General features: G+C 48.4%; 1 protein-coding gene across 1 annotated transcript; it reads left to right on the forward strand.

Moving 5' to 3' along the window:
* The first annotated feature begins 14,577 nt into the window (after nt 1-14,577).
* On the forward strand, nt 14,578-22,052 carry LOC134949201 (zinc transporter 7-like). Its single transcript, XM_063937649.1, has 3 exons — nt 14,578-14,791; nt 19,311-19,537; nt 21,208-22,052. The coding sequence occupies exons 1-3, from the start codon at nt 14,776-14,778 to the stop codon at nt 21,235-21,237; spliced, it is 273 nt and encodes a 90-aa protein (XP_063793719.1). The 5' UTR covers nt 14,578-14,775; the 3' UTR covers nt 21,238-22,052.
* Nucleotides 22,053-24,093: the final 2,041 nt, after the last annotated feature.

The raw sequence follows: 24,093 nt of genomic DNA on the forward strand, positions 1-24,093 counted from the left end.
CTGCGGTTTAGGGATAATTATGATGTTGGCCCTGGTGGTGGCGTCATCGAGCGTGCCTCCCTCCAGTAGTGAGTTGAAGAGGGGGCGAAGCATAGGTAGCAGTGATTCTGCAAATTTTTTGTAGTATAGGGCGGTAAAGCCATCAGGCCCTGGCGCTGCAGAGCGGCGTAGCGATTTGATGGCTAATCTAATCTCTTCATCAGTGATCGTTGCATTAAGGCTTTGAAGTTGTGCTACGGACAACGTGGGTAGAGAGCATGAGTTCAAGTATTGAGTAAAGGAGGTGATAACTGATGGTACGGTAGGGGGGTTGTGTGAGAGATTGTAAAGCGATTCATAGAATTGGCGGAATTGTCTGGTCATAACTTGAGGGTCATGGGTAATAGTGCCGTCTGTGCATTTTAGCTTGAGAATACGGTTGCGAGTGCGTTTAGCTCTCAGCTTGCGAGCCAAGATGGTGTCTGCTTTATCTGATTTTTCATAAAAAGTTTGTCGAACCCACAAAAGAGTTTGTGCTGCCTTTTTAGATAAGATTTGCGATAGTTGTCCCTTAATAGCGAGTATCTTTAGATAAGTGCGTCTTTTAGGATGATTGTGGTGTAGGTCTGTCAGGGATGTTAGTATCTTTTCTAGCTATAGTATGCGTGACATCTCTGACCTCTTAGATGCTGCTGACAAATTGATAAGGGTGACCCGGAGGGTAGCCTTATGAGCTTCCCACAGGATGGATGTGGGGATATCAGGGGTAGTGTTGAGGGTAATAAAATCTGTGAGAGCTGCAGCGATAGTCTCAACATTTGATTGTTTCAAGAAGAGGGATTCATTTAGTCGCCAGTGGCGGGTAGGTCGGGGGCCTACATGAGAAGAAATTTCTAGTTCGATTGCTAGGTGATCTGACCATGGTATAGGGAGGGTCTGAGCGCCTACAAGAGATTGAGATGTGGCACGGTCTACAAAAAAGTAGTCAATGCGAGTGTGTAGGTCATGGGGGGGGGGGGAGTAATGTGTGAAACCTCTCGCGTTGGGGTATTGTACTCTCCATGCGTCATATAGATCGTGAAGGGCCACTCGTGACATGAGCGCCTTAGATGTCTTGGCGTGTTTGGGGGGAGTGTTAGAGGGGCGTGATCTATCTAGTTTGGGGTCCGTGATAGTATTAAAATCCCCTCCTATAATGGTAAGTCCTCGGGGCATCTGGGCAAGTTGGTTAAAGAATGTGGCATAGAGAGAACCTTGTTGGTCGTTAGGGGCATAGACTGAGGCCAATATAATTGGGGCGTTGCTATACGTACCCTTGAGGATAAGAAAACGACCCAGTGGGTCGGAGATTGAGTCATGTATGGTGATAGGTGTGTTGTGGTGGATGAGAATCGCAGTACCTCGACGTTTAGCGTTCATGGAGGAGTGAAAGGCCGTGGGATATTGTTTGGTCGTGAGGGAAGTATGAGGAGTCTTGAGATGTGTCTCTTGTAGCATTACAATGCTAGATTTACGCCTGTGGAGGTATTGGATGGCCATAGCCCTTTTGGTTGGGGAGTTAAGGCCGTTTACATTGAGAGTTAAGACTGTCAACTTCATGGAGGATCAAAAGAAAAAGAGCACAGTAGTAGATGGGGTTCACACCCCGACTGGCGGGAAGGGCAGGGGGGGAGAACATGGAGAAGGTTAAAGATAATGAGAGAGGGGTTAAGAATCAGGGGGGAGAGAAGGAGACCTACTCCTATAGTGGAGCTAGGTCCATTGTAGTCAGAGGGAGTGTCGTTCTGACACATCCATCTGAGTGTGAGGGTGTGTAAAAACAGTAAAATTCGTTGAACGTGAAACTTAGTGAACATATCAAGTTAACATCTAAAAAGAACGGGGTGGCCTAAGGGAGAACAGGGGTCAATATCAACATATTAACATATTAATGCCCGAGGCAAGAGGCTAAAGAGAAAAGGAAAGAAAAAAGGGCGCCAGGATTGTCTATAGGACAATTATCAAACTTATTGTTGAAGAGCATCGAGAAATATATGGAGAATTAACATTAATAGAGTGTGGGGTAGAGTTTTCTATGTTAGTATGACTAATGTAATTAATGTAATCAATTAATTAATTGCCGGGGTCCATTCTTTCGATGGTGCCACGGGTCTAGAGGGTGAAGCAGATTGTCGGCTTATTTCTGGAACATCTTCTAGGAGACCAAACGACTTCAGTAAATCGTATCCTTGATTTGGGGTCTTGACAGCGTGGGTCGTGCCATTTCTGTTGACCAATAATTGGAAGGGGAAGCCCCACTTGTATTTAATAGAGTGGGTCCTCAAAGTCTTGGTGACATTCAATAGGTCTCTCCTTTTCTTTAGGGTCGATGGTGCCAGGTCTTGAAAGAGTTGAAGCTGAGACCCGGAATGGGAGACCGTTGAGAGCCCTCTAACAGCAGTCATAATTTGCTCTTTTGCTTTAAAATAATGAAAGCGGAGGATAACGTCCCGTGGTGGTTGGGTCGAGGGCGGTTTTGGGCGTAGGGCCCTGTGGGCTCGGTCCAAATGAAGGAGGTCCTCTGAGATGTCAGGGCTTATGTGGAGAAAAAGGTCCTTTAGGTAGGCTGGTAGTGCGTCGGCAGTTATTGTTTCCGGGATGTTGCGTACGCGGATGTTACCCGCCTATTTCGGTTTTCAATATCCTCGAGCTGGTCTTTATATGTTTCCATCTCTGCCCGTAAATCCGTAAATTCTTGATCCATGACGCTTTGGTATTGGCAGATTTCATCTACTTTCTGTTCGAGAGTGCCCGTTCTGGAACCTAGGTCTTCCAATTCTGATTTAAAATCTGCTAGGGCCGATCTCATCTCTGACTGTATCGTTTTAGTGACTATGGCGATCACATCCTGAGCCGACAAAGGGGGGTTGGTACGAGAGGCGCCAGCCATGTTCAGGACGTGTTCAGCTCCAGGTGATTGTTTCGGCAGAGAACCTGCTTTTTCCCACGCCCTGATAATACTGGGTTTGGATGGTGCAGGGGCCTTTCGGCGCTTCTGTGGCATTCCGTGAGGAAAAATAAAAGTGAAAATGGAAAGTTCTGCAATACGGAATGAATATTATGGGGCTTCCCGTGAAAAAATGGCAATTAAGGTCTCATTGAAGTAGATGCATTAGAGGTATGTGACGTTAGTAATAGCAGCGTTCAGTTGAGTCCCCGTTCAATTCAGGCCACCCCATGATCTAGAGGTAGATCTTCATCAGGCGAATTAGAGAAAACGCATGTAGTGAGGAACTGGGCTCTGTAAGATAGGAATGAAATAGAGGGCGCAGATGAGCTGCACCATCCAGAGGGAGGGGGGGTTCAGGAGCTATGTTTTGAAACGGTGGTATGTCGGCCGGTGTCTCGAGGGCCGTGTGTGTGTGTGCTTCCAATAAAAGCAGTAAAGCAGAGGCACAGGGTCCCAAGGAGTGTCCAGCGGGGTCCCCCAACCAGGATCCACAGTATTTGATGTGGGCGGCGGTGCTGGTGGTGTGGAGTTGCTGCCTCTGCCTCTTCTAAGATGGCCGCCAAGCGGGTCCGTTTGGTATGCGGGAGTTGAGTGCGGCAGTAGCCTGGCAATTCAGGCAGAGGTGTCCAGTGGTGAGCGGAGCCCTGTGTGGAGTCGCACTGGGCCCAGCCGAGCAATGCAAGCGGTGGTGTGGTGCCTGCTATTAGTGATTGCCACCTCCAATATGGCCGCCGGACAGTTCACTCGTGATTAGAGTGCTAATTTGTGTGAGGGTGAGTGTGAGTAGCTGTGGGGGGCTGTGTACCTTCGGGGGGGGGGGGGGGGGGTCCGGTGGCGGGGAGGCCTCCGTAGTGTGTGTGGAGGGTTGCGTTGGTGGCGTGGAGCTCGCCGCGGCCGGACGCCACCTCCAAGATGGCCGACGGACGGATCCGTGCGCCGAGTGCAGAGGAGCTGTGGCGAGGGTCGGAGGTCGGGCAGGTCTATGAGACGCGTCTGGCGGTGAGCGGAGCCCGGAGTCGTCGTGTGGAGAGTCTCACCGGGTCTGTCAGACAAGTGCAGCCTGCTGTGCGGGGCCCGTCCCGAAAGTCTGCCCCTTCCAATATGGCCGCCGGACGGAACACTCCTGGCTGGGGCAGCACCCAGCGCCGTTTGTTTGGTGAGTGTTGATATTAGCGGCAGCAGTGGGTAGTTAAGCACCGTTGGGAGGGGGGGGTCCTGCGTCCGGAGGGTGCTCGGTGGCTTGCGGGACGGCAGGAGGCCGCGTCGGGTCCACGCCAAAATCGAGGCCCCAGGCTGGAGGGTGCGACTGGGCCTCAATCCGCAGGAGCTTTTTCCAGTTGCTCCCCGATTCTGAGGTCGCAGTCTAAGTGTCCCCCTGAGTGCTGTAGATGGGGTTCTATAAATTGGGGTACTTTGTGAGGGGTTTTTGGTTAAAAATAACCCGTTTAAGCCTCTGGGAGTGGGGAGCTCAAGGCAAGTGTGTCTGTTCCTCACAGTAGCTAGGCCACACCCCCGCTTTGATGGTTTTTCTATCTAACAAGTTAATTTGTACTAAGCGGTTATCATTATAACTATATACCACATAATGCAATGCCAGGGGATTAAACCATGCGTTTAGCCCAGTGGAAGTTGTACTGTGTAGCGCTGGGCTGTACCGCGCTATGCAAATCATGGCCTGATAATTTTTATTTATTTATTATTATTATTATTATTATTATTTTTGGTTTTTGTTACTGCATCGTTATGCTCTGTGTACCCAGGCATTTTTCTAATGTATGCACTGTGCAAGGCATTGCAAATCGCTTGTGACGCCTTCCCACTAAATGCAATACAATAATAATCGAGCTAAGGCCACGGGTAATACCGAAAAATTTGCTAATATGAACGTTATGGTGCGTGACTGTCCCCATGCTCCTTTATTAATAAATTTTGCTAACATACCTCCTAGACTGCAGCCTATTTTTTGGCCAGCACTGAAACACTGATCTGTATTATACTGTTCTTATATACCTACTATCAATGCAATAATACATGTTCACGGCAATGCGATGACTGTTCTGCCTTATATTGTATAATTTATCGCTATTCCCCTCTATAATCTGCAAAATACCCCCCGGCCATTCAATCCGGTATTAAGCTTTATATTAGCCCGCTAGTATACCTATGATGCTGAAATATGCTCTTGCTGCAATGCCCCCAGTAATCATTACGCTGTATACCTAGTACGACCCATACACTGTAATATACCCATGCGGCAATGACATTGCTGATTTGCGTTATCTCGTATACTATATTACTAGTACCTATTCTACCCTGCAATATATACATGCCGTTGCACTTCTGCGATCCTTGCATCAATCGCATACTATAACCCTATCATACCTTATACGCTGTAATTTAATACCTACTCTGCAATGTAACCACTGACCCATGTTATACTGTCTACTATGACACTATTACACACTATGCGCTGCAATGACCCCCACAACTCTGTAATTCTACCCAGCACCCCCTGCCCTTTTATTTCATTTATTTATGTATTTTTATACCCCCTCCCTCGTATACCGTACACTGGTCACACTGCTGGGAGGAGTTATGTGCAGGGGAGAAGATGAAAGGGAACCACCAACATTGTTGGAGGAGGGGAGATAACCCCCAGCCAGGTAGCGTCCGCTGGACATGCTATCAGTAATTAAGAAGGGGGGAAGCTAGTGTATTACTGTGAGAGCAAAGATTTTATGAGGGAAGCCTTAGCAACAGGGAAGGGGAGGGTTGCTTAGATGTGGGGTTTGCTATCCCTGCAGCAGCTGAATGTCCCATCCTGCTATTATATGATCTGTTTCCCATGCGTTTGTCTTTTAAAACAAACTCCAAGGCTGGAGTGATTATCTTAGGCTTCCACATATAATTTATTTGCAGTTTACTGGAGAACGTATAGTAAAGTTCCTGCCATAACGTCACGATTATACTGGTGGACAGTGCTGGACTTTTCACTCATTATGTTCATTGACCATTGAGGCCTGTTTACCAGACAGTCGCTTTAACCCACTAAGCCACAGCGCAGAAGCCATACCCCTAGCCTGTAAATACATGATACTTATCTGGGTGGTCCCTCTGCGTGCTTCCTAAGGAATCATTAGATTGCAAAGTTTCACGTGGGCTCCCCCCGAAGCTAAGCCGTAAGGAGAAACGAGACGAGTAGTCTGATCATCTGTAATTAAGTACAGTAAGTGAAAGGGAAAAGTACCATATTACAAGGTAACATGACAGAAAAGGGAAAAATGATGGAAATAAATAATTAACTAACAACCCAATAAATTAAATTAATAAATAGGCTGGCTGCCGAACTGATATGGGTATTGGTACTGGCTAGCGCCCGCGCAGCCTGGCGGATATGGCGGGGGCTGATACCAGGTGGAGTGGGCTGCGGTGGGCCAGCAGCTTGCCCACTGCGGATAATGGGCTGTGGGGAAGTGCTGCCCTGCCTGCCACCAGAGAGGGGAGGGGGGGGGGGGGGGGGGGGAGCGCTGCAAGCTGCTGCCCCCATCCTACTTGCTCTGGCTGTGCAAACACAGCCTATGATGCCTGCGTGGGGGGGGGGGGGGGGGTGGATGCCTCGTGGAAGCTGTGGGGGGGGGGAGTTTGGCTGGGTTGCGCTGGGCGGCGTGGGAAGCGGATGCACGGGCTCCGGCGGGGGGGCCAGGCCGGCCGGAGCTATGGTATGCAGTTGCTGCTGGGCTGCACCGGGTGTGGGGCGATTGCCGGGCACTAGGCGGGAGGAGGCCGCGGTATTCGGCTGGAGCTGGCCGGCGCCGGGCGTGACGTGATCACCCGGCGCCGGGGGGAGGGGGACCGCAGTATTTGGATGGCGCTGTCCGGCGCCGGGCGTGACGCGATCTCCCGGCGCCGAGGGGGGGGGGGGGGGGGGCGGGCCGCGGCATCCGGTGGATTTTGGCCTAGCACTCCGGAGCCCGGCTCAGGGCCGCCGCGCGCTAGCCAAGTGTGGAGGGGGGATCCGTGCCCTGGTCCAGCCGACGCAGGCCGGAGCCCGCGAGGGGGAGCAGAGCTGCGCGTTGGCGCGGACGGCCCTGTGTCCGCCTGTATGAGCCGCCGGGGGGGGGAGCAAACCTACGAGGCCTGGGCATAGTGGGGATTAGCCGCTGCTGTTAAGAAGACTGAGTGTGCGGGGATGCTGGGCCTGCAGATGACCGAGGGTGCCGTAAAAGGTGGACTAAAGGGGGGGATGGATAATAATAAGTAAAATGGTACTTAATCCTTCCTTGGATCCCGGAGCTGAGGTGCCTTCTTAGATCCTTGTCCAGAGTGAAAGAGGATGCCTGCCTCACTGCCTGCCTTTCCTGACCTTTTGTACCTCCCAGGTAACTCTCCTCCCCCTTTCCCTGTAGGATGTGCTCTGTTATCTCTCTGCTCTACACTCCCCTTCCCCCTTTCCCAATTCCCAGCCCTAGGCTTCCTTCCTTAAAAAACCAGGACGCTTATTTATACTTCAGGCCTATTTGGCCTTTGAATTCTTTAATGAAAGACATCTGTGACACGCCCACAAAATGCTTGCGACACACCTGTATTTGGCCAGCCACCCCTCCAACCAGGGGCATTTCCAGAGAAGAGTAGGCCCATGTGCAGGCTCCATCTGGGCCCCCTGCTCTCTAGCTGGCAGCGCTGTATTTCTGGGCACTAGGGTCCACTCCTTAGGGGACCCTAGCGCTGTCCCAGAGTTTACAGCACATGATTTTTCTATTGCACATGCACGAAACATCGGGAAAATGGCGCTGCGCCATCTTCCCAGTGATTTCTGCCGCTGTGCCGCGGGACTCCGGAGGCAGGGCCGGTGCTAGGGTGTTCGGCGCCCCCTGCATATTATACATTTGCGCCCTCCCATACTTTACAAAGGGACAGCGCACATAATGCTTATACACATAATGCTCCCTGTAGTAGTGGGACTTACACACGTAACGTCTACTGAAGTAGTGATGCTTACACATGTAATGCCCCCTATACCAGTGACGCTTATACAAGACGCAGTGACGCTTACACATGTAACACCCCCTGCAGCAGTGACGCTTACACACGTAACGCCCCCTGTAGCATTGATGCTTACACACGTAACGCACCCTGTAGCATTGATGCTTACACACGTAACGCCCCCTGTAGCATTGATGCTTACACACGTAACGCCCCCTGTAGCATTGATGCTTACACACGTAACGCACCCTGTAGCATTGATGCTTACACACGTAACGCCCCCTGTAGCATTGATGCTTACACACGTAACGCACCCTGTAGCATTGATGCTTACACACGTAACGCCCCCTGTAGCATTGATGCTTACACACGTAACGCACCCTGTAGCATTGATGCTTGCACATGTAATGCCCCTGTACCAGTGATGCTTGCACAAGTAGCACCCCTTGTACCAGTCACGCTTACACACGTGACACCACCTGTACCAGTGATGCTTACACACGTAACGCCCCCTGTACCAGTGACACTTACACACGCAACGCCCCCTGTACCAGTGATGCTTACACAAGTAGCACCCCTTGTACCAGTCACGCTTACACACGTGACACCACCTGTACCAGTGATGCTTACACACGTAACGCCCCCTGTACCAGTGACACTTACACACGCAACGCCCCCTGTACCAATGACGCTTACACAAGTAGCGCCCCCTGTACCAGTGACGCTTACACACGTGACACCTCCTGTACCAGTGACGCTTACACACGTGTAACACCCCCTGTACCAGTGCTGCTTACACACGTAACGCCCCCTGTACCAGTGACGGTTACACACGCAACGCCCCCTGTACCAATGACGCTTACACAAGTAGCGCCCCCTGTACCAGTCACGCTTACACAAGTAGCGCCCCCTGTACCAGTCACGCTTACACACGTGACACCACCTGTACCAGTGACGCTTACACACGTAACACCCCCTGTACCAGTGACGCTTACACACGCAACGTCCCCTGTACCAGTGACGGTTACACACGCAACGCCCCCTGTACCAATGACGCTTACACAAGTAGCGCCCCCTGTACCAGTCACGCTTACACACGACACCACCTGTACCAGTGACGCTTACACACGTAACGCCTCCTGTACCAATGACGCTTACACAAGTAGCGCCCCCTGTACCAGTGACACTTACACACGTGACACCACCTGTACCAGTGACGCTTACACACGCAACGTCCCCTGTACCAGTGACGGTTACACACACAACGCCCCCTGTACCAATGACGCTTACACAAGTAGCGCCCCCTGTACCAGTCACGCTTACACACGACACCACCTGTACCAGTGACGCTTACACACGTAACGCCTCCTGTACCAATGACGCTTACACAAGTAGCGCCCCCTGTACCAATGACACTTACACACGTAACACCCCCTGTACCAGTGACGCTTACACACGCAACGTCCCCTGTACCAGTGACGGTTACACACACAACGCCCCCTGTACCAATGACGCTTACACAAGTAGCGCCCCCTGTACCAGTCACGCTTACACACGACACCACCTGTACCAGTGACGCTTACACACGTAACGCCTCCTGTACCAATGACGCTTACACAAGTAGCGCCCCCTGTACCAGTGACACTTACACACGTGACACCACCTGTACCAGTGATGCTTACACACGTAACGCCTCCTGTACCAGTGACGCTTACATACGTGACGCCCCCTGTACCCGTGATGCACACATAACGCCCCCTGTACCAGTGGTGCTTGCACGCGTAACGCCACCTGTACCAGTGACATTTGCACACCTAAAGCCCCCTGTACCAATGACGCTTATACAAGACGCAACGCCTCCTGAAGCAGTAACGCTTACACACATTATCCCGCACAGTCACACATACATACACACATGTTCATACTGTACATACATACAATCACACAAACATATACTGTATACATATACACACACACACACACACTCTCTCTCTCTCTCTCTCTCTCTCTCTCTCTCTCTCTCTTTCCAGCCACTTACATAAAGAAGTCTAACAACTCGTCCTCCTGTGTTGCAGGCTGCAGCCTGGTCCTGTTTTGCTCCACCCCTTATTCCCGTGAAGCTCCACCCCTTTTTGATCTGCCCAGCACACTGTGACTAGCTGCACTGTGAGTCTGTGACAGGGGAGGAGGAGAGGAGGCTTCATGATGCAGGCGCCGCTGCCTGTCATGGAGTGTGACAGGCGCAGCAGCCAGCATCAGCAGGGCAGGGGAACTCAGCACAGGGTTACTGAGCGGGTAGAGCGCCTCTCCCCCTTGGTACCTACCTGCACTGCATCCCTTTGCTGAGCGGTTAGTGTCGGGCCTGTCCGGAGGGTATTAAAAATAATGAGTACAGGGTGCGCAGTGTGTGCCCCCTGGACCCGCGGGGCCTGTGTGCACCGCACACACTGCACCCACACTGCCAGTGTCTCAACCTATTACCTCCCATAAAAGCATTCTGCCCGTGCTGTGCTCCCGGGGGCATCTTTACTGTACATGCGCAAATCAGATAATAGCCGCAGCAGACATTGAGGTTTCAAGTGATATTTGCCGCAGTGCAGCCAGCGCCGGGCCGACAGAGAGGGGAGTGTAATTAAATAGGTGCAGGGTGTGGGCCCTCCTGGACCCAGGGACCCATGTGCAGTGCACTGCACACCTCGCCCCCATTATAGATCATACACTTGCCCCGATTATAGATCATACACTTAGGTCTCAAAAACCCAAAGCCTAAATATAGTATTAATGGCACTCAGTGCCGTAACTTGGCATTTTAGCGCTGTGTGCAAGAAACAACATTGGCGCCCCCCCATGTAAGATAGGGACAGTGCGCGGCGTAGGCGCACCCAAAAAATATAGGGGCATGGCTTTATGGGGAAGGGGCGTGGCCACAAAATAATAGCAATTCATACTACGGTGCACAGTAGTCTCCATTATTTCAATTACGCTGCACAGTAGCGCCACTACACCAGGTAGAGACCCTTTTATACATTACAGCAAACAGCGTCCCCCTTTTTACACATTACGGCAGACAGCGTCCCCCTTTTTACACATTACAGTAGACAGTCCCCCTTTTTACACATTACGGCAGACAGCGTCCCCCTTTATACACATTGCGGCAGCCAGTCCCCCTTTTTACACATTGCGGCAGCCAATCGCCCTTTTTACACATTGCGGCAGCCAGTCCCCTTTTTACACATTGCAGTAGCCAGGCCCCCTTTTTACATATTACGGCAGATGGTGTACCCCTTTTTACACATTGCGGCAGCCGGTCCTCCTTTTTACACATTGCGGCAGCCAAGCCCCCTTTTTACACATTGCGGCAGCCAAGCCCCCTTTTTACACATTGCGGCAGCCAGGCCCCCTTTTTACACATTACAGCAGACAGTCCCCCTTTTTACACATTACGGCAGACAGCGTCCCCCTTTTTACACATTACGGCAGACAGCGTCCCCCTTTATACACATTGCAGCAGCCAGTCCCCCTTTTTACACATTGCGGCAGCCAATCGCCCTTTTTACACATTGCGGCAGCCAGTCCCCTTTTTACACATTGCAGTAGCCAGGCCCCCTTTTTACATATTACGGCAGATGGTGTACCCCTTTTTACACATTGCGGCAGCCGGTCCTCCTTTTTACACATTGCGGCAGCCAAGCCCCCTTTTTACACATTGCGGCAGCCAAGCCCCCTTTTTACACATTGCGGCAGCCAGGCCCCCTTTTTACACATTGCGGCAGCCAGTCCCCTTTTTACACATTGTGGCAGCCAGGCCCCCTTTTTACATATTACGGCAGATGGTGTACCCCTTTTTACACATTGCGGCAACCGGTCCTCCTTTTTACACATTGCGGCAGCCAGGCCCCCTTTTTACACATTGCGGCAGCCAGTCCCCCTTTTTACACATTATGGCAGACGGTGTGAGAGAGAGAGAGAGAGAGAGAGAGAGAGAGAGAGAGAGAGAGAGAGAGAGAGAGAGAGAGAGAGAGAGAGAGGGATACTTACCATCTCCCCGCTGACAGGCTCCTCGTGCAGCTTCCTCAGTGCAGGCAGGTGAGAAGGAGGAGGAGGGAGGGGGACTGGAGCCGCAGCAGCGCTATTTCATTGGTAGTAAGCGCCGCTGCAGCAGTCCCCTCTTCTTCCGTATTGGCTGCCTGGCGCTGCTGTGGATGCTGGGATGGAGGAACCACATCCCAGCATCCACAGCAGCGCCAGGCAGCCAATACGGAAGGAGAGGGGGCTGCTGCAGCGGCGCTTACTACCAATGAAATAGCGCTGCTGCGGCTCCAGTCCCCCTCCCTCCTCCTCCTTCTCACCTGCCCGGCGCTGCTCTCTTCTCCCTCCACAGCGCGGCGGCGCACAGCACAGGAGGCATGTAATGAGTCAATTTGACTCATTACATGCCGCTGGCCGTGCGCCCTCAGGGCAACTGCGCTGTGTGCCAAGCCCACTTGGCACACACGTAGTTACGGCCCTGATGGCACTATACTGGAAATACTGAGGAGGGAAGGGATCTAGGTGTCACTATTTCAGGAGACTTAAAGGCAGGTAAGCAATGTAACAAAGCAATGAGGAAGGCTAGTCAGATGCTTGGCTGCATAGGGAGAGGAATCAGCAGCAGAAAGAAGTAATAATGCCACTGTATAGGTCAGGAGGCCATAACCAGGGCCGGTCAGGGCCGTCTTAACAGTAGTGTAGGCCCCTGGGCTCAGCAATGCGCTGGGCCCCCTACCCATCCTTCAGAGGTAGGGGTGGGGGGTGCTATCAGCGGCAGCTTTGATGTCCCGCGGGATGTAGGGGGTGCTCTATCTTCTGCTCAGCATGTAGGACCTGGAGCAGTAATTTCTGCTAATTTCACCTTTACTGCACAGATGGTGCTAAACTGTAGAAGGGGGCATTGGGCTGAATGAAGAAGCCCTGGTACATGACTTCTGGGGTGGTAGGGGGTGTTTAATACGTAGGGAAGGGGTGGATAGTGGAGTGGGCTTAATATTTGTTATTTTTGTGTGGGAGGGCAGCTTGCTTGACTGCAGATATCTCAAGTTCCTGAAAATATATTTCTTAGCTTTATGGGAAAAAAAATCTAGAGAGTCCCACCTTTCAGATGGTTCTAGGGACTTGGGGATCAGAGTTCAGGAGCCAGAGCAATTCACCAACGAAAATCTAAAACTGCATATTAGGCGTGTGGAGCTGAAGCAGGGACCATCTGCTGGAAGGCTGATATCTCTGGTTCTGGGCATAGTAGAGACAAGCTGTCAGAGTTCACCGAAAGGGGAGAGTCACAGCTTTTGGATTATACTCTTGGAAAAACTCTAAATCAGACAGAACCTGAGATATCTGGCTGGGAAGAGCAATTAACAGGTTTGGATGGGGACCACTGGTTTCAAGTCGGATATCTCCGGTTCCCCAGGGCCGATTTTCAAAAATCTGGTACCCCTGGAAAGAGGGGACCCTCAGCTATCAGAATAGGGCCCTTAAACTCCTGGGGCCCTTGGGCAAGAGCCCACTGAGCCCATACGAAAAGATGGCCCTGGGGCCGGTTCTGGCGCTCTGAGCGCCCCGGGCGGCAATAGGGGGTGTGGCTTCGTACAGGGGGCGTGGTCATTTACGCCCCCTGTACAGACTGAAATTATGTGCGGTGCGCGATGACGTCATCGCGCACTGCACAGCAAAGGTCCTCTCCACGAAGGGAACGAGACGCTAGTTCCCTTCGTGGAGAGGACCTTTGCTGTGCGGTGCGCGATGACACCGCGTACGCGTCTAGTTTCCCTTCACAGTGGCAGCGGGGGGAACACAGCAGCAGCGGATCTTGCCCTGGTGCGGCGCCCTCCGGATGGCGCCCTGCGCCCTCCGGAAGGCAGCGCCCCGGGCAAAAGTCCTGCTTGCCCGTGGCAAGATCCGCTACTGGCCATAACTCCAGAAGGATATAAATACATTAGAGATTGTACAAAGAAGGGTAACTAAAATGGTACATGGCCTACAGCACAAAACTTACCTGAAAAGACTGGAAGATCTTAATATGTATTGTTTATAACAGAGAAGGAAAAGGGGGGACATGACAGAATCGTTCAAATATACCAAGGATTTTAACAAGGTACAGGAGGGAAACATTTTTCAAATTAAAAGAAGTTTTAGAACATGAGGACATGCACTAACACTGGAGGGAGATAGGTTAAGGGGAAATTTGAGGAAAAATCACTTCACAGAAAGAGTAGTGGACATGTGGAGTAGCCTCCCATCAGAGGTGGTAGATGCTGACAGTAAAGCAATTTAAACATGCATGGGATATACATAAGGATATCCTTACAAAGAAATAAGGATCAAATGGCGTTTGAGGTAACAATATGGTTAAAAAAAGGGGCAGACTAGATGGACCAAGTGGTTGTTATCTGCCATGAAATTCGATGTTTATGTGTGGCCAGACTATGTGTGTGAAAATCTGCATCATGAGTCTGCTCACAGGGCACAGTCTTGTGATCCATTAACAATACCACATAGTCAAAACACCCTGCAGCAAAAATATTTTGCCTTGCTAGAACTGGATAAACACACACAATACATGTTCTGTAAGTGGATAGTTGTGTTGCCTGCAGGCACAGGGGTATTCCACATGTCACCTCCTCCAGCGGCTGGAGACAAAGGATCAGACTGAAGGACAGACTGTGAGTAGCCTGCCTGACATCTGCCACACCTTATTACAGGGTATAAATACAGGTACATCTCTCAGCAGCCATCACTCACAGCATCACAGGACCAGAGCCAGGCTGACACTTCTCTCCTCATCACACAACATGGACTTGCATGCAGGTAAGGAAGAGTGATCCTGTGTGACCCAACTGGTCACATCTTACATGATCTACGGATCCATATATTTCTTAACAGGCCTGAAATTGCCTTGTCTGCCCAGGGGCTGTATCTTGACGCTACCGTACATGTGTAACCTGCCTCTGTGGTTTGGGTGAAAGCCGGAACAGTCCGGACTCTGGAACGCTGGATCAGCTTCCTGCAGCGACCTGTACCGCTGGGGAGCTCTGCATGCATGCCCCAGTGTATGACACATAGCAAATGGTGAAGGGAGATTTACAGCCCCCTCCTGACCCGCAGCTGCTGCACTCGGGCAGAGAGAATCAGGGAGCAGCACGACCAGCACAGTCTGGCTCTCTATAGCGACTTTCGCCTCTGTGGAGCTCTCTGTCCCCATCCCTGTGTATGTGACAGCTGTCACACAGCAAACGGTGCAGGGAGACGTGCACAAAGAGCTCCACATCAGCTGAGGATGCTGCAGGCAGTCCTGGCACCGTAATGCTCTTATAATGTTGAGCTACATTTTTTTTTTCATCCTTTATAATAATATGAGGTAACAGGATGTATGGATTATATATAATTAGCACATATTACAACCTATCATGTCTGGTGTATAATGGAAGGGAAGGAACAATGCGGGGGAACCTCAGGGAAAGCAAGAAGCCATGAATTTCTATGTGGTGAAGAGGAAAGCACAGGCTTTTGTACAGGGAGGTCCTAATGTAAAGTATACTATAATACCTATAGATAGAGATACTGTAAATATGGTATATATGAATCCTACCCTAGTATGGTTTACAAACTATAATGTACATTTGTTATTAAGATTGAATGGATAGGCTCTGCATCATCTTCTGGTGGTCAGAAGTGTACATTTAGTGTGTGTGTGTGTGTGTGTGTGTGTGTGTGTGTGTGTGTGTGTGTGGCTGTGTGCGTAGGTGTGTGCGCGTACGCGTGTGTAACTTTAACATTTATTTATTACCAGTTATTTATATAGCGCACACATATTCCACAGCATTTTACAGACACTCTTTGGTCTAACACATCAGTCCCTGCCCCAGTGGAGTTTACAATCTATATTCCATATCACTAGGGTTATTTTTTTGTTGAGATACATGATTTAACCTACTAGTATATTTTTGGTTTCTGGGAGAAAACTAGAGTATCCAGAGTAAGCTAACGTAAAGGGAAAACATACAAACTCCACACAGTTGGGGCCGTGGTGGGAATCAAACCCGAGCCTTCAGTGCTGTGAGGTAGTACTAGTAATGCTTTTTACTGAATGATTTTAAAATCTGAGAAATGTGCTCCATGAACCCAAGGAGTGGGAATGCTTTATAAAATTATTATTGTCCAAAAACTTTCTTATACAAGGGGATAGCATTCTCCTGACAGCTATTACGGTCTGTAACACACTGGTCACCAGCAAGCAGGCATTTAGAGAATCATCAGTTCCAGTAAATTACACTTAAGGTGTGTACACACGGTGCCATATGCACTTAACTTTTCTCAAATTTACTTTTATTGAAGCATGACAAATCATAACTTTACAAAGTACAAAAGATGTACTTAACTTTTCTTACGATTTTGACTATATAGTCAAAATCGTAAGTAAAGTTAGTGCATATTGCACCGTGTGTACACAGCTTGCGATGCCGATGCGCGGTCCGGCGGGATCGGCATCGCAAGCAAAAATAGACTGTGCAGGCAAGTCAATTTTGACTATGGGTGTAATTCCAAGTTGATCGCAGCAGGACATTTTTTAGCAGTTAGGCAAAACCATGTGCATTGCAGGGGAGGCAGATGTAACATGTGCAGAGAGAGTTAGATTTGGGTGTGGTGTGTTCAATCTGCAATCTAATTTGCAGTGTAAAAATAAAGCAGCCAGTATTTACCCTGCACAGAAATAAAATAACCCACCCAAATCTAACTCTTTCTGCACATGTTATATCTGCCTCCCCTGCAGTGCACATGGTTTTGCCCAACTGCTAAAAAAATTCCTGCTGCGATCAACTTGGAATTACCCCCTATCTCGTGTAAAACATAGTCAAAATTGTCACTTTGCCAAAATCGGTATTGCAAGCACAGTCATCTTTGCTTGCGATACCGACCACAGACCATGTCGCATAGTGAGACGAATCTCACTTCGTGTATGGACCTTAAATCATACTGGTTTTGCTCTGTCATTCCTTCAGCTCAATAAAGCTTATTGTGTGTATGGAATAAAATTAAACAGGAGAAAACTAAGATTACATTAAAAAAAAAAATGGAAGTGTTCACACGTTGAAGAACCCATAGGCATAAATTACCTCTCAGCATTAATTTAGATCCTCAGCTGGCCACAGCTATCCAGACACTGAATTTTGTATCACATTATGGGTAGATGTACTAACCCTTAGGGGTAAATGTACTAATGCGTTTAAAAATGAAAAGTGGTGCTGTTGTCCATAACAACCAATAAGATGCTATAATTTCTCTATTGCATCCTATAAAATGATAGAATCTGACTGGTTGCTATGGGCAACATCACCACTTTTTCATTCTTAGAAGCTTACCCCTTAGAGCGTGATAAAGTGGAGAGAGATAAATTACCAGCCAATTAGCTTCTTGCTACCATGTTACAGGCTGTGTTTGGAAAATAACAGGTAGGAGCTGATTGATTGGTACTTTATCTCTTTTCGCTTTATCACTCTCCAAAGCATCTGCTCCTTTGTGATAAAAACAAACAAACGTCTTTAAAATAAACATCATTCACAGGAACAGGACATAGATCATAGAGACACTATAAAGCTTATGTGAATCATGGGCGTATACACATAGCTCTGGGACAAGGAGCCTGGAGCAATTTGCATTTGAAAGAACAACAAGCCTGGATAGTTAGTATCCGCTCCACCCATCCCCCCCCCTGCCCCCACCACCCATCCCCCCCACTCTTCTCAGTGTCCCTGGATGACAAGCCGCCAGCTGGTCGTCCATTAATCATAAGTATTAATATTGTAGTTCTATTTTCCTTATAGAATTTTGCAATTTTTCTTCTTTTACACAGTAGAGACCCTGATGATTGATAGTGTAGTTCAGGTATTCCCAACCTTGGTCCTTAAGGCACAATAATACCCCTTTTACATCGCCAGCATATAACACGGGTTGTTATTATTGCACATTGGCATGCATAATCCGTGTTGCTGGCTGGTGTAAAAGGGTCAAGTTGGAATAATCTGGGTTGAGTGACCCGGTATTCCAACTCGGGTAGTTTGCAGGGTTGAACAGGGGTTCAACCCGGCAAACAATGCAGTGTAAACAGGAGCCGGGTCGCATCGACTCGGCTTCCCGTTCACAGTGATGTATACAGGCGGCGCAGGGAGATCATGTGATCTCCAAGCGCCGCCCCTGCCGCGTCACTGGCAACGTCACCAACCCGGCAATATGCCAGGTTGGTGACTGCAGTAAGAAAAGGGACTGACGAGGGTCGCAGCTGGGTAGCACCTGTGTCAGGTTCCCGGCTGAGACCCGCGATATCAAGTCTTAGGGGGTCTATTCATGAATCAGTGAAAAGTGTGGAGAAGTGAGCCAGTGGAGAAGTTGCCCATGGCAACCAATCAGCTGCTCTGTATACTTTTATAACATGCACTTTTTAAACGTTACCTCAACACTGATTGGTTAACTGAGGTACTAATTAAGTGGGGGATGTACTAACTAAGCAGTGATAAAAGGTGGAGAAGTGAGCCAGTAGAGAAGTTGCTCCAACCAAACAGCATTGACGTAACATTTATAATTTGCATACTATAAAAGTATACAGAGCAGATCATTGGTTGCCATAGGCAACTTCTCCATTGTCTCCCTTCTCTTATCTAAGTGTAAGTAATACTAATGGGAGAATTTGTACAACCAGTTATAACTTGTTATTATCAGTGTTCCAGTTAGGGCTGCCAAAAGATCATATGAGCCACGCCCACGGTACTAGGAGGAGTGACCAGTCATGTGGCGGTCGGCAAAGCCACATCCTGTTGTGACTAGCAGTGCCAGCTGAGGGGGTGTGGTCACATTATACTGGGGGTATGGCTGCAGTTTGTGCCCAGCCACCTCCCCTCTCTGTGCCCCTGGTTATACTGTGCACATGCACTGGTATCTATTACCCAGCCATAATACACTGTATGAACATCAATTGTCTCCTAATTAACTGCTCACAAATAGAAGCATCTTATGGCCATATCTGGGGGACTTATGTGGGATGGCCCATTCAGGGGCAGATGTATTAACCTGGAGAAGGTATAAGGAAGTGATAAACCAGTGATATGTGCAAGGTGATAAAGGCACCAGCCAATCAGATCCTAACTGGTAATTTACATATTGGAGCTGATTGGCTGGTGCCTTTATCACCTTGCACATATCACTGGTTTATCATTTCTTATGCCCTTCTCCAGGTTAATACATCTGCCCCTCAGTCCCTTAAGGTAAGGATAAGTGTATATAAAGGGGCCCTATCGAAAATCTGAGACACTAAATCTCATTGATCTCTCCCCAGAAGGCGACCAAAAGACATCTGATGGAGCAGTAAAAGATAAACATGGTGGGAAACCCGACCATAAACATGGGGAGCACGGATCTGGACATAAGCATGGCGAGCGCGGATCTGGACATAAACATGGCGATGACGGACATAAGCATGGGGATGACGGACATAAGCATGGGGATGACGGACATAAGCATGGCGAGCACGGACATGGAGGAGGACACTGCAAAGGACACAAGGTACTGTCTGTTACTATTCCTGACCACAGAGCAGGGACGTGCGGTGAGGTAAATGGCTGGGGAGGCACTGGCTAGTATCAGAGCCAGATTTACACATATATTATATTGTATGAACACAATGGTCCCTGTATTTCTAGCCGAGTGCTGCAAATGTGTTTTGCCTTGACTATAAAAAATGATTTGAATGATACAAAGATAATGTTTATAATCTATACATATCTTCTTTGTATTATTCTAATGTAGTCAAAACGCTGGAATATACTGGAATATGACAGGTGAGGCTCTGTCTACCCTGACTACACGTCATTGCCAGGGCGGGATGTACAAAATGGAAAATGCGGTAAACCCCCGTTTACCGCATTTTCCTAATGTACTAAACCTCGGCCGCCAGGTCAACGCTGCGGAGGGGCTGGCGATCCCCTATGGGGATTCTATGGGCCTTTGGGCTTTTATGGGCCGAAACCCGGAAGTCAGGGAGCCACAGAAGATCACGAAGGGCAGCTCTTATCGGAAGAGCTGTCCTTCACAATGCTAATCGCATAAGTAAGTGCCTATGCGATTAGCATCGTGGCGAATGGCGGTGATGTCATTTAGTACATCCAAACTTGTTTAAACATAATCTGTGACCTCATAATGGAATCCTCAGCTAAAGAAACCAGATTTACCAGCCTAGTTTCATTTAATGGGGTTTTGATCACAGAACTTGTGCAATATATGTGGCTTTACCTTCAGTGACCGAGCCTCTAGGCAGGTGCCTACATTGCATATTGGAAGGTCCGTCCAGCCCATACTCCTAGGGATGCGCTACTACTATACTGCTACAGATACACTATTTTACTATCAGGGATTCAGTATTTCATCTCTACCAGAGATATATTATACCAGATTCCCTGCTTTACTCTAAGAAATTCATTGCATCGCTCACAGGCAATCATTGATTTGCCATCTGAGTCACTGCTTTATGTGTAGGGATACTGGAATTCATTTCCAGAAATTCTCATCTTCTCTTCGTTCATTCACCCATGTACCTTGAGATTTGCTGGTATGCGTCTAATCACTGGCGAGTGCGCGTGCACCAGTGTTCCACCACTACCTTTTCTCAGCATGGAATATGGCGCCATCTGCAAAAGGTAGAGGGACCCGGGATCCTACTGCATGAATGGGGGTGGGGGATGTTAAATGCCTCTGTTGCTAATGTTTTGATATATACATATGTCAGCTGAGGTCTCCAGAGAAGAGATGCTATATGTCATTGAGGTGTACAGGTGTCAGCTGAGGTCTCCAGAGAAGAGATGCTATATGTCATTGAGGTGTACAGCTGTCAGCTGAGGTCTCCAGAGAATAGATGCTATATGTCATTGAGGTGTACAGGTGTCAGCTGAGGTCTCCAGAGAAGAGATGCTATATGTCATTGAGGTGTACAGGTGTCAGCTGAGGTCTCTAGAGAAGATAGACAGTGCCAAAGTCTTTGTTTTCTATGTGCGGTGTCATCTTCCCGAAGAGATCACTGGGAAGATGGCGTTGCCGGCTTCAGCACAGGTATTACTCGAAGGGGGTCCCGGATGCCAGGCCCCTCCAGCAACCCGGGCCCAAGTAATTTGTACCCGCCCTCCTCTCTCTGCCCCACTGGTTATAGAACTAATCCAGAATAATGTTCTTTTTTTCTGCAGAAACAAGAGGAAGGCCATGAGGACAAGTAGAAGAATAAGAAGTTGAACAAGGAGAAACATCCCAAAGACAAGAGAATAAATAAACAACACTGAAAAAAGCAAAAATCTGTAAAAAAAAACAAAAACACTAATCTGAAATAATTTATATTGGTACAAGGTCACGATTTCCTTTTGAAGGAGCAATGTAACCCCAGAGAGAAAAAATTTGTAGAGGGAAATTTTCTAGCAGCCATTTTCCTCCCAAATCTGGAGCTAAATGTAATAGCCTGCAAGCTGCTGGACAATCATTTACAAGGCAAAACCAGGTTGGGTTTGCCTTGTGAATGATTGCCGCTATAAAAATGCGGGCAGACTCGCACAAAGTCCTGCACCTTCGGCATTTAGCCCCTGGTTTCATAAACGGTCGTTCAAACAAATTGGTGAAATCAAACAGATCTAACCAATTTGTCTGAACGACCATTTTTGTCTTTTTTTCCAGTGTTTGGGAGCAAATGGATTTATTGTAATTTCCTCCCATACATTACCAGATTTTTGTTCCAACCAGGGAATTGCTTGGTTGGACAGAAAATCTTACGGTGTTGCACATCTTAACTTTTGTGACAGGTTTGCATCTATACAGTTACTGAATGGTCACAGATTATAGAGTTGGATTTGTGTGATTAATTCTCTCCTTGCAGTAATGATATGGGCCGGTCTTGAACAACAAAAATGCAGAAGTAGTCTCAGCATTTGAGGACCTGAAGTGTGTTCTGTAGGGAAGAATCGCCTTCTAAAAGCCAATCATAAATCCAAAGCAAAATGATGTATTTGTGCTGCGGAAATAAACAAAAGACGATTGTGTATTATCCTTTGCAAATCCCTGGTTTAAAAGTTGATCAGTAATCAATGGCAATTAATTGCAGCCTCATACAAGATTATCAGTAGATATGACATTTATGATTGATCCATATAGGCAGAAGCACACACAGATCTACACAGGTACTGTGATATAACAATATAATCTTTCCTCTATAGCAGTCTTTAGTCAGAGGATACCCACCATATGCTGCATCGTAATGGTGTAAAAATAATATTTAAAGAAATTCCCCAAACGCCAAGTATTATAAATCAATGCAATGTTTATGAATGGCAGCTCAGTGGACAAATCACAGCAGCTCTCCTTAGCCAAACCTCTACAAGGTGTTCAGCTGCAGGCAAGTGTCTCTGGCCAGGGGGAATGGGATCAGCGTGTCTCTAATAGTGGAACAGTGGGTAACAGGCATGACTGGAGGTCATTGGTAATAGTTGTAGGGAAGCCATAAACCAGAGGTTCTCAAACTCGGTCCTCGGGGGCACACACAGTGCATGTTTTGCAGGTAACCCAGCAGGTGCACAGGTGTATTAATTACTCACTGACACATTTTAAAAGGTCCACAGGTGGAGCTAATTATTTCACTTGCAATTCTGTGAGGAGACCTGCAAAACATGCACTGTGTGTGCCCCCGAGGACCGAGTTTGAGAACCTCTGCCATAAACCATACTTGCCTACCTGAACCTCTCCATGAGGGAGAAAATGCTCTGTTCCTGGACTTTCCTGGTAATGTATGATTGCCATCACCTGTGGTGAGCTAGTTAATTGATAAGTAAGGTGTTTCACCACAGGTGATGGCAATCATACATTACCAGGAAAGTCCAGGAACAGAGCATTTTCTCCCTCATGGAGAGGGTCAGGTAGGCAAGTATGATATAGAAGAGACACCAAATTGTGATGTTATTACATTCTATTAATTCATTAATTAATGTATAAGATATGAAAGTCACTTAAAGCTTCAGCAATTCAAAAGGAATACATTTTTTTTTTTTTTTACTAAAAGGGTAGAACTTGAAAAGTAAAGGGGGGTGAACAGAGACCATGATAGGGCTATTGATGTATTCTGCTCACATATGCTACTGAAGAGACACCTCTCCACAGCATACTTGCCTACCTGACCCTCTCCATGAGGGAGAAAATGCTCTGTTCCTGGACTTTCCTGGTAATGTATGATTGCCATCACCTGTGGTGAATCACCTTTCTTATCAATTAACTAGCTCACCACAGGTGATGGCAATCATACATTACCAGGAAAGTCCAGGAACAGAGCATGTTCTCCCTCATGGAGAGGGTCAGGTAGGCAAGTATGCTCCACAGTCTGACATCAATCATTCCCAAACGCAGTGACCAAAAGCCACTTCTCTTGCTGCAGGATTACACATATCTTCCTGCTTCTCCTCACCACACCTTGGGCCTGATTTAGAGCTGGACACAAATGGAACAGCCGCTGCTCTCTGTAAAAACATAGCTCCCAACATGACCTTCTCCAGGAGGGACACAATGCTCTGCTTCTGGACTTTTCTCTTAATTTAAAGATTGCTGGCACCTGTTTTGAACAGGTTAATGGATAAGAAAGGTGTTTCAGCACAGGTGATGGCAATCATAAATTATGAGGGAAGTCCAGGAGTAGAGCATTCTGTCCCTCCTGGAGAGGGTCATGTTGGGAGGTATGGTAAAAATAAGCTAATACCACAGGAGTAGTGGTATATCTATAATGGGTGCATTGTGTGCGGTGCACATGGCCCCTGAGTCACACCGCACACCCAGCACCCATTTTTTTCAATACTCCGGAGCCACCTGTCGTCCGTAGAACTTCTTCACAAATCACCGGGTAAATGGTATGGTAGCCATTTTCCCAGCATCTTGCGCATGTGCATGAAGGAAATCTTTAGGAAAAAGGCTGCCACATCATTTCCCTGGAGTTCTCACATGCGCAATAGAGTCTGTGCCCCTAGTGCTCAGACGTTACTGCGCTGCTGGCTAGAGAGGAGGGGGAGCGAACGCAGGAGGCTTGCACATGGGCCCCATCCTGTGTT

The sequence above is a fragment of the Pseudophryne corroboree genome, chromosome 8, assembly GCF_028390025.1.
Source record: "Pseudophryne corroboree isolate aPseCor3 chromosome 8, aPseCor3.hap2, whole genome shotgun sequence".
Taxonomy (NCBI): Eukaryota; Metazoa; Chordata; class Amphibia; order Anura; family Myobatrachidae; genus Pseudophryne; species Pseudophryne corroboree.